Genomic DNA, 11,681 nt, shown 5'->3' on the forward strand with positions numbered 1-11,681 from the left:
CCAGATTTATACAGTGGAATAACCTTTGCTATTTTCATATTATTGGGGAACTGCCCAAGTCGAAACGACATGTTAAAAACATGGGTTAATGGTTTGCATATCCCCTCAATTGACCATTTAACCATTGTCATACTGATACCATCACTATCACTGGATGATTTATTACCACATTTGTTCACTATCTCTATAATTTCCTTTTCAACAATTGGCTTTAGAAACATAGAACACATGTTTCTTTCAATTGTATTGTCATTTATATATTTCCAGAGCTTCATAAAAGTTGGATTACACTAAGAATTTTGGAATATTCAACTACATGATCATCATTTTATGGCTTTTTCACTACACCACAATTTTTGCACACAAATTTTAGATATTTTGGGAATCATTACATTTCCTTTCAATTTGGTACCACACCTTTGGTGTCACTGGAAACTTTAAGATCATGGCTCAGTTGTCCAGTTTAACTTCTCTGAATTTGAACAAAGCTTATCTGGACAAAGTGAATTTAAACTGATAGAGCTGCTGAAATGTTTGTACATTTTTAACATGTTTTTCATATTGAACTCAATAATAGGCATCTACTTATTTCTGTTTAGAATGAAAATCAATTAGCAAATGCCAATCTTCACTCATTTTTTTCTCATGACAGAAAGTGTCTAATTTTCACTCGGATGGATTACACAACTCAAACTAGTTTCTAAAGTCCTCACTAGATTTTCAGAGAGAAGCAAATGGATGACTGGAACATTAGATGAAAGACATCAGAATTTCACAAAATAGCATAGTTGGCAAGATAGTTGTGTCAAGAATGAATAGATAGATAGATCAGATAGACAGGTCAAACAAACTTTGAATAAACGGTTGAGCTTGTGCTGTCCCTATATGAAAAGTTAGGGGATCAGTGTAGCAAATTTCATCACAGTCCCATGTCTGTGCTAAATTTCATGTTAATTTATCAGGTAGATATTGAGATACAGCGTTTTAATGGAAAGCATTGACCTGTAAAGTCAGAAGATCGACAGAGTCAACAAGCTTCCTCCTCTGGGAGCCATTAATGTGTGAAAAAAACTAAATTGTGGCAATCTATCCAGTACTTGTTGAGATGTTTTGCTAAAAGAAGTGGATCATCAAAGCCAGGAGGATTTGTGCTTTTGAATGCCTGTAAATAATTTCATGAAAGTCCATCCAGTAGTTGTTGAGATACATCATTGTGGACCACAGTGGTGGGCTGACTTTGCTATGAGGACATCAATATGCTTTAAACTGTGTGTAGGTTGAGTTTCTGCTTGCCCATTCTACCACAAGAGTGTTTATCTTGGTCTATATGTATACATGCTTTGGTTTATGTTTTTGTATACACCTTTTTGCTCATTCTGTCTGAGGCTCTGAGATTTCATGGGCATAAATCCTCTGACTTCTGTGAAGAAATGTATGCTGCTTTTCTTAAGCTGATTCTGCAGAGCGCCCTTCACACTCACACATACACACAAATTGTCATAGCATGCAGAGAAATTCAGTTCTGCTGCTCCAAGGGAGAACACTGCAGTCACGCGATTGCAGTTACAAAATCTGTGTGTAGTTGTGTGTGTTTTCAGTGTCTGTCACTTCGCCACAACTCTCTGCAGGTGCAGAGAGACAAGAAGAGAAACACAGCTGACCATTAGGCTGCTTTACCACATCCTTCATACTGTACTTAAGTTCTTCCTCAGCACACACGTAGCCTACACACCCCTCTCTCCGTGTTTCATAACTCTATTTACTGTGTGTATGTTTGTGATAATTCATTTTCAGACATTTTGATGGGGATTATAACAAGCTACTTCTGACCTGGTTTCCTTTGGTGTGCATTTGCATCAATAGGTATTATCAGAGTAGATGATCTTTTGCTTTGAGAATTAGAATCTGCCTGATCAGCGTTCTCTGTCTCCTCACATTTCCTCTTGCTATTTTCTCTTTTCTCTCAGAGTGACAGTTTGGTGGATTATAATGGAAACATCAGAGATTCTAATGCAAAGGTGAACTATGGAGGGAAGCTGATATGAAGCATTATCACCAGCTATTGTTATGGCTTTGAAGGTTTTGATACATTTTATGGACACAAACGTGTTTTTGTCTTACACCAAACAAAACAAAAAATCTTCACATATACTCATAAAGGATACAACTACAAAGATACAAAACAACAGAGATGCAAAACTACTACAAACGATGCAGCCACATCTTTATCATTAGATGTGCGAACTCCAGAGGAGTATAGCACACCTCTTACAGTCCTGTAGGCTTATTAGTATTATTATTAGTGTGCCTGCATGAAATACAGGACCATTTTTATTGTTTCCCATAATTCTTCTTTTTCTCCTACAAAAATTTCAACCCGCTACTCTTCCTGCAGTTTTTGAGCTACAGGCACCAAATTCAAGTATGTCATCTCTTCCCATTGACCGTAAACCTGGAAACACTGAGTTATGACCTTTTGGAGACAGCAGAAACACAATGCTGACAGACAGGACAACATCAAATAAAGAGCTTTACATTTTAGCAATATATGTGTACGTATGTCTATTTGCAGTAACACAAGCAAATTATACAAAGGGAAGTGTTTCCCAGTAATACTGATACAGTACTAATGTTCCGGCCACTATCGCATCACGTTCATTGTTACATACTTGACACACATAATCATGAGTTGTATGTGAAACAAGAGAAATGTTATGTGACTCTGTGATAGTTGAAAAAACTCCCCACTTTTCTAGTTGTGTTGATGGTGTAAATTTTAACACCCTCTTGCTAAAATGCTACATGGACTGCAGCATTATGTCCGACATAAACTGGACCAAAACCGTGGGAAAATTTGCAAAATGACTTTATTTGCTAATACAGAAAAATGCACTGGTTTCTGCTAATTGGACAACAAAACACTAACATTACAGTCAGTTGGAATGACTCCAAATTACAACCAGAATAATTCAATACAAAGGTACAAAATTGAAATACTAACATTACCATGCTAATGATGCCAACATATGCTCATTGAGCATATGGGGGTTGAGGCTCCCAGTGCACCACTGCATCCTGATTATTTTTGTTTTATTGAATTCTCATCAGCCCAGTATCAAAGGCCTGATCAATTAAGTAATCTATCTTTTTTTCCGCAAAGTGTCAAGTGTGTGATAACCAGTCGTAATAAAATGGGTAATTAAACAAACAACAAAGAGATGCTGGGTGTTAATCACAGTTTAGTTCATTACTGTAAAACATTACATAATTACAGCACAGCTTTCAGCTTTTCACCCTCCCTGTAAAACCTTCCCACCTCTACTTTCTTGTGCATTTTTAGAAATGACAAGAGATGTAGTGAGGCCTGCCATATGGCGCCCTTTGTGTCCTCCCTCCCTCCTTTCCCCCTCTTCACCTCAGCTCCTCACCACATCAGGATACACTTGTTCTGGTGAATTCCGGTTTCAAACGGAACGCTGCCTTGCTCTGGTTTTCTGTAGGACCAGTATTAGAAGCAGGCACATACTGTCTCTCAGTGGCCCTGTGGTCAGGGAGGGGGAGCCTCTAACGGCCCGTTGTACTCCCACACCTTTCAAACCTCATTCGCTCCTGCTTCCTCCCCATAAGCGTGCCTCCCCTCCTCACCCCTGACATTCTCCATGCACATCTTTATCACCATAAGAGCAGATTAAAGAATGAAAGTTCCTTCCACTGCAGGTCACCTCCTCCCGCCTTTTTCACCTCTCGCATTACCAGGTCTTTTTCTACTGCTGACACACTGCTGCTGAGCCTCAGGATTGTTTTCTTAATATCACACATTAAAATTGTGTCATAGTGTCAGTACATTCCTCAGACGTCTCTCACTGTAAACCAGTTCTGATCTCCAGTCTTAATTGTGATAACCCTAGTGTTGAAAAACATAAACTGCAATCTGAAGTTTTGGGGTTAGGCTTTAATATTTTAACATTTTGTGAGCCAAAGTGCTCACATTCTAAGACATCAAATCCACTGAAATAAATCTCATTTTACTAAAACATATAGCTGTAATGCATACACATATTACATCATTTACAGTTTTCACACAAAAATTGTGTTTGATACAGTTATTGTCTTTGATTGTTTATTTTCATAGAGATCAAAATATCTGTTGTTCTGCAATTTCTGCACAAAGTGTGTGTGCCTCTTTTGTTTTAGACTGAGATGCAGTTTCCCATGTGAATATCTCAAACTCAGAGAGAAATCGTCATATTCCAGATTTCTTCTATGTTAAGCAACAATGCCACCTGCTGTCAACCAGATAAACTGTCTTAAGTCTACAGAACCGCTGACTATAAGCAGTCCAGTGACAGCTGCTGGGCTGTGAGCAGCAGACTTGTAAAGCTGGACAAACTCTTGCCCTGTATGATATATCTGCTTAAATATTTCCCCATTTTTGGACAAGCATTAGGTTTACACAGACCTAACTTTTAACTAAGCGAAAACAGAGGAAAAACAGGAACATAAGTTTTACTAGAGTGAAATGATGAATCTGAAATCAGGGGGACATGATATCGTCACCCAGAGTAACACTGATAAACAGTAACAATGATTATCATTAAAGATGGCTGTGTTCGTCGATAGAAATCACCTGAATATATAGAAGATTTGACCAAGAAACTAAAAAGTTAAAAGGTTATTGCAGTGGCCTTTTGGAGATGTTTATTTTTTTGTTGTTTACATTATCTTTTATGTTTCTGTGACCATGAAAGGCAGCACAGTGGCACAGTGATTAGCGCCGTTGCCTCACAGCGAGAAGGTTCCGGGTTCTGGCCCCACCTGGGACCTTTCTGTGTGGAGTTTGCATGTTCTCCCCGTGCTTCGGTGGGTTCTCTCCGGGTACTCCGGCTTCCTCCCACAGTCCAAAGACATGCAGCTTAGGTTGATTGGTGTCTCTAAATTGCCCATAGGAGTGCATGTGCGTGTGTCTGGTTGTTCGTCTATGTGTTAGCCCTGCGATGGATTGGCGAACTGTCCAGGGCCCCAAAAACAGCTTGTGCATCAAAATGATATTCCCAGATATGTAAGACATCGTCAATATCTGATGGGGGAGCTAGAGGTTGCTGGCATACTCTACAAGCACCAACATAGCATAAAGACGAGTCTGGCTTCTGTTTTCAATTTAATGTTGTCTTGTAACACAGAAATAAATGGCACAAGGTCACAGGGGGAGTTCCCTCAGAGGAGCACAGTAGTTCTCTGAGAGATATGCTGGCTAACCGCTGCCAGGCTGGGCTTCCGGCCCTGGGGCAGCAGAGGTTGCCGGTACCCCTCACACCATGCAGCACCGCCGCTATCACCCTGCTCCAGACACCGTGCCAGGATACTGTGGTGACACAACCCTGGGTCTCTGTTCCTCCCTGTCAACAAGACTGATGGATGCAGAGAGGAGGAGAGGAGAGGAGGAGGACACCAGGACTGATTGATATTTAAAGTGACTACAGATCAGAATAGGCAAAATAAAAAAGAAGAAGATTAAAACATTTGGGAGATAATGTTAGAATAAAGGTGTGAATGAAAAAAGAGCACAGTGAGGATAAATAGAAAGTGGTTGGAAGGAGTTAAGAGTTATTTCTTTTACTACCATATCAGTGATAACATGATGAGAAATTTGAAAATATTTGACTGTTTTTGTGTGGTTCATTATCCGGGATATTTCAAAAGTATCTGTCAAGGACAAAAACATTATTTATATTCCATGGTCTAAATTAGTACAGTGCAGATTTTGGCAGTTATCTTCAGCTGTTATAAAGCTTTTCCCAGTCTCTCCAATATGATCAGAATCCACCAGGGGGCAGAAAATGGAGCCTTCAAACTGTTTTCTAGTAATATAACAACACACACACACACACACAAAGACACAAAGTCCTTTTGAGTAAGCTGATATGTGTAATGGCTTATATGGGTGATTGATCTTGATTACATATGGTTAACTGTCTGTCTGCTGTGTGTGTGCATGTATATGTGTAAGACAGAGAAGATGAGAAAAAGAGCTTCTGGTTGCATAATAATAATTAAGGCAACATGATCAAACTGTCTTCAGTGGAAGCCATTTTATTTCTAATGTGCACTTGTTTTAATGAAGTCAAGCGCATCATGCCCATTATCTGTTGAGAGAGGTCTCCTGTGTGTGTGTGTGTGTGTGTGTGTGTGTGTGTGTGTGTGTGTGCACCCAAGGATACAGGCATCTACCAATGTGTGTATAAGCCGTGCCTGTGAAATACTGTGGCCAGTCAGGAGTGTGCCCAAGGTGTCTTTGTTTGTTTAGATCAGTTTGGTGAGTGCCCTTATAGACTCTCGCCTCACTCACTGGTTAATATTAGATAATCTGCTTGTTGGAAAGTCTGACAGCTCACCATGAACATTGCTAAATTAGGTGCAGCCATTTACACACACACACATACACTCTCTCACTCGCTGACACTGTTGGAAAGGTTATTTTCGAAATGCAATAAGTTACAGATTACTAGTCGCCCTGTTAAAAATATAATAAGTAATGTAACTATTTGAATTATTTCATCAAAATAACTCATTACTTTTAATTACTTTTCTAAAAACATGTTTTAAACTGGGAAATAAAGCTAAAGAATCCTAATTTAAACTAAGCAGTGTAAACCTCACAACAGTACTCGACATTTACTGCTGTCAAACTTTTATTAAAAGTTCAGTTACATAAAATATTACAGATTAAACATGTAGCCTACTGAATGGGCACCGAGCAAAACCCTACAACACCTAAACCCTAAAACACTGTTGAATTTCCAGCACTGAAAAGCGTTCAACATGATCACCTGCCCTGGTGCTGTTGGCTGCTGGCAGCTGGACTGCATAGGGCAATGTGCCATGATTTGATTGACAGATGAGAGGCGGTGCAAAGTCAAACAAGAGAACCAATCAAAAGCAACGTTCAAAATTTAATGCATGCTGCCAAATAAATGGAATCTATACAGACATAGAAACAGCTGCTGTTGTTGTTATTTGACCCAATGACTTTGCTGAATGCTTGTTGTCTGGAAATATACCAGAAGAAACAATCAAAGCAACTGAATGAATGTTATATATACATATAGGTTTTTACCCAAAATAATAGATTCCTTTGTAAACACCGGTATTTTGATCAATATCAAATTAAATTACATATTTTTTCTTAGTAACTGTAACTGATTACAGTTACATTTTTGCTATTTAATTACAGTAACTTGTTACTTCCTGCTGCCAGACTGCTCATGCATAGCCAGTCTCAGTTCTCATACAGCAACCCCAAACTCCTATTAAATTCTTTGTGAAACAAAGCCAGAGAGGGAGCTGCCCGCCTGACGCCAATCTGCAAAAAAGCAAGTGAGGTCGAGTGTGTGTGTGTGTGTGTGTGTGTTGACTTGATACTAGTGGGCGGTGGATGATTTTTGGAACCCAACAACAGACTATGCCTCCCATCAGTCAGCATCAGTGTGTTAAGCTTGCTCCTGGGAAAGTATGAAGGTGAGGTGAGAAAACTGGCTTCTCCTGAGGTGGGCTTCTCTCTGTTTACTGTCAGCCTGTATAGCTGGAGGCTGAACACATGGGTCTTTGGGGTACACTAAATTTTATATCTTTTGTTTTGTTTTGTTTTTTAAAAACCCTTATCGGTTTTCTGTCCCATAAATGACAGTGATGAAGCTGGACCTGTGTATCACCCCATTAGAAACTCCCTCTGCAGTGACATGACAACCTTGTGACTTTATTAAGTTAGACATTTTCTCCCATGACATCATCTGATCTAAAATATATTTGAGCTATTGCAGTCTGGGTTTTAATAGGTCACAAATCTTACATTAGGTAGGCAGTGGCACATTCAAACTCTGAGGGTTAATCTCTGCATTCTTGTAAGATCAGTGGAACAGCTGGGGTTAATCCAAACAATGAACAAGTTTCATCTTTATTATACTGTGCTTTAATCACGTATGTCATTACAACAAAGACATCTCCCCAGGCATCCTAATTAAACTACCACAGCAGGTTATTTTAAAAATACAGTAAAGATTCTTGACATTTATTTCATCAACCACTTCTACATGTAGTATTTTCAGTATCTGTTTCTTCAATCCACTGTTATAAATATGCATGTTTTTTGCAAGCAAGAAACCACATAACAAAAATATAATATACTATGGAGTTTAGCTTCAGTCTTCTAGTGAATATTAATTAACACAATTTTTTTTTTTTGTACATTTTAGCTGCCCAAAACAGGGTGATGTCCAGACAGTTAAACATCTGATTCTCATGTGTGACTGGCCTGATTAGTACAGTAGCTTACTGTGCAGCAAATTATCTTTAGGCTGTCCCCACAAAGCTCCTGGGTCTTGTCTTCATCTCCACCCTCTTGAAGGAGTAGCGTTCTCCTGTTCGTCCATCTGTGAGGATGTACCACGTCCCCCAGTAGATGCCGTTGGTCAAGCCACCGTAGCGTCCGTGGTAATATCGTCCATTCAGGTTAGCTGCCAGGCAGGCATCAAACCACCAGCCTGCACTGTAGTACTCAGCACAGTTTCCAGCTGCATAGCGGTCATGGTCTCGGTCAGCAGTGCTGAAAGGTCTGCCATCGTGGTTGTAACGTTTGCTGTAGCTCAGGGCATTGCCTGCATCACCAGAATATTCCCGTGCTGTCAGACGATACCTGGTAAAAGAGAATCAACATATGACACATTCATTCATTCATCTTTTATACCGCTCAGTCCCAAACGGGGTTGCGTGGGGGGCCTGGAGCCAATCCCAGCCAGCAATCGGGCAAAGGCGAGGTACGCCTTGGACAGGTCACCAGTCCATCGCAGGGCCCATATGACACATTTGTGAGGATTTTCTGTAACATCCAAGTCTTCATGTGTACTAAGGAGCCAAGCAGACACACACATCAATGCATGCACCAACCATACTAGTATAATATCATAACCAGCTCAACAGAGGTCAGGACAACAGTGTCTGTGTGATGTGTGAGTTTTGAAAAGAATGATTTTTCAGTCTTGTAACTGAAGCTCAGTGTCTAATCTAAATGAATACAGCAGATGAACATGGGGCTAGAGGAGTGCATCATCATTTGCCTAAATGACCTTCCAGACACATTTATATTTTACATACAGTATATTTCAATCAGTTAGTTTGTGTTTGTGAAGTGTGTTTCACCTTTGTTCCTCTGAAGCTACTTTGAAGTTGTTGTAGGTAGCATGGCGTCGCTGTTGGTGCCAGTCCTCCAGCTCAATCCGGAGTTGGTGTTGGCCAGTTGAAGTGAGGGAGTACAACACTGTGTTCCCCAGCCAATGCTCTCCAAGTGGACTGCCAAAGCCCTCCCTGTATTCCTGCCAGGTTCTGTTGAAGTCCAGTGAACCATCCTGCCGAGTCTGGATCACCGTCCACCCTCCACCTGCTGTCTCCATGTCACATTTAGCCTGAGCCAAAACAAAGACTTTGATGTTATGAAGTCTAGGTTTTACTGATCCACAGAAGAGAAGTATAGTGGCAGTTTGTCTGTGTGTTTTATGGGTGTGATGAATCTGAAATACCTCCAGTGCTGACCTGTGCAGGTCAGGCTGAATGGTGTAGATTCCATTCTCTTTGATCCCAAGCTTGTAAATCTCTGCACAGTCCTGAGGATGTAACCTCTGCAAGGGGGCAACTGAGAACCACACACAGTCATTTTTTTTATTCAACTTCTAAATCAACAACAGTTGTATCATGTGATCACTCCTAACACCCTCACCTGTGGGTTGGTATTGTGTGATGCTCTTCAGGAAAAGCAGGAGGTCTTTTTCCCCCTCTCTTCCAGCAGCTGCACTCTCTGTCAACCCAGAGAAAGATTAGGTTATCAGTGAGACTCATCACATGGTTGTCAGGGCCTGAAAATAGACGCTTTGTCTTTATTTACTGCACATAGGGGCTTCCAGTTTGTACAATACCTCTTTCAAGCCTCTTCACACTGTGAGCCATACAATATGTGTGTCTATGTGTGCATGTACACAGAGTATTTCTCATCCTTCTTCATGCAGTTAAATTCCTATGCACTCACCTATGACCAACACTTAGCAGGCCTCATTGAGGTTCTGTTTACTATGTGTGGGTGAGTGACTGTGCTGGCATTTGTGTGTGTGTGTGTGTTGCAGAGGTAGAGCATATAAATGTGTACTACTCACCCAGGCGCTTGGCCATTGCCCCAAGGGTCTGACTGTGACAGTGGAGGTCACACTCTGTCAGCACAGCTGCCATTAGTGCCAGAATGGCCCCTAGAGAGTTGCTATCCTGGCCCCCGTGGCTCCAGGAGCCCCCTGTTTCCTGGAGAGCATGCATGCAGTGCTGCAGCTGAACTAGACGTTCTCTCACACCTCCTGTCTACAAAGACAATACCCACAGGTACCTCGTGATAAGATCTTGGGTTACACAATAAGTCACTGATCAATCATGAACTCATCATGAAACAAAAATACAAAAATCACCATTAATCATTGTCAAATCTTCTTTTTACTTCAATGAAATGTTGTATCTCTAAATGTGGTTGAGTGGCACAGCGCTGTGTTTGTAAGTAAAGCTAATGAAACTGCACGTGCATAATCATGCATTCTTTAGTTTTAGTAGACAGATGATTGGCATTTTGTATCACTGTAAGCCTGTCTCTTACACTTACATCAGCCATTGTAATCATGACCCTCACACACCTGTCGCTGCATGAGCTCAGCACAATCATATGATGAGGACATTTTTAAAGCAGACCTAATTTTATCCCTTCTTTGATTGCGAACTGTCATTGCTCCATGGCTGTGAAGTCGTGCCAATTTTAGTGCACCAACTGTCCCATGAGAAAGGACCTGGTGCCCTGTGCCTGAAAGCCCAACGCTCAGTTGTGTTGGTGTACATGAATGAACAGACAGGAGGTCAGCTATGCTTCAACTTGTCATTCAGCGTTTCTATCTCACTGAGACATTATCTGGCTTGTTTTAGAATACATTTAAGTTAGAAAAGATGCATTTCATTCTGCAGCTGATTCTCCACTACGCTGTAAGCGATGTCTCTTACCTTAGGCTGAACCTGGGGGAAACTATGTCTGTGCTCCACTTTCCGAGGAGTGTCTGAGATGGCAGGAAGTAAATTCCCCATCCTGCAAGCTGCTGTACCAGTTTGACCCTTGTAGGCCCCAGTACCCACTTCTGCTCCTGTCCCAGACGGGATGGGTGCAGCCACTAGACTGTCCCTGCAGGGAGGGTGAGTGCAGGCCACAGATGCATTTGAGGACAGCAGCGCTCCCACATACAGTGACAGCAGAGAAAGTACAATGAGAGAATTGAAAGGAATCATGGGAAAATGCAGAAATGCAGCCTGGTCCTAAACTTTGTTGAAAACGCTACAGCAGTGGTCCAGCTTCTTTGTTTCTCCTTTTGTAGGTGACAGTTCTCTGCAAACTTGACTTTTCCTTAAATATTTCACCTACTTTGTAGGTGAAAACTTGTTGTTCTGTCCTTGATGTTTCGATCGCTCTGCTGTTGTCCTCATCTGTCCTGTTTTCTGCTCTGTGCGCCTCTTTGATCCTCTTCTTCTTTCCTTTTTTTCCTTCAGTTAGTCTCAGTACTCACCCTCCTCTTTCTCCTGCTCCCTCTCTGTTGAAGTTGCTCTGACATGGACTAATG

The 11,681-nt window shown here is 41.1% G+C and overlaps 1 protein-coding gene across 1 annotated transcript; it reads right to left on the reverse strand.

The window, feature by feature from the left end:
* Positions 1 to 8,346: 8,346 nt before the first annotated feature.
* Positions 8,347 to 9,397, reverse strand: LOC109964447 (fibroleukin). Its single transcript, XM_020607745.1, has 3 exons — positions 9,370 to 9,397; positions 9,193 to 9,310; positions 8,347 to 8,689 (listed from the first exon to the last, which is right to left on the reverse strand). The coding sequence occupies exons 1-3, from the start codon at positions 9,395 to 9,397 to the stop codon at positions 8,347 to 8,349; spliced, it is 489 nt and encodes a 162-aa protein (XP_020463401.1).
* Positions 9,398 to 11,681: the final 2,284 nt, after the last annotated feature.

The sequence above is a fragment of the Monopterus albus genome, unplaced genomic scaffold (genome assembly GCF_001952655.1).
Source record: "Monopterus albus unplaced genomic scaffold, M_albus_1.0 scaffold89.1, whole genome shotgun sequence".
In the NCBI taxonomy this organism is placed as follows: domain Eukaryota; kingdom Metazoa; phylum Chordata; class Actinopteri; order Synbranchiformes; family Synbranchidae; genus Monopterus; species Monopterus albus.

Excerpts from the sequence above, each read along its gene's own strand:
- LOC109964447 (XM_020607745.1), bottom strand. The coding sequence starts at position 9,397 with ATGGTTCACTGGACTTCAACAGAACCTG. Across the intron at positions 9,311-9,369 it reads CTGGACTTCAACAGAACCTG|TGTTGTACTCCCTCACTTCA; the intron begins GCAGGAATACAG and ends TGGGGAACACAG. Across the intron at positions 8,690-9,192 it reads GTAGCTTCAGAGGAACAAAG|GTATCGTCTGACAGCACGGG; the intron begins GTGAAACACACT and ends CTCTTTTACCAG.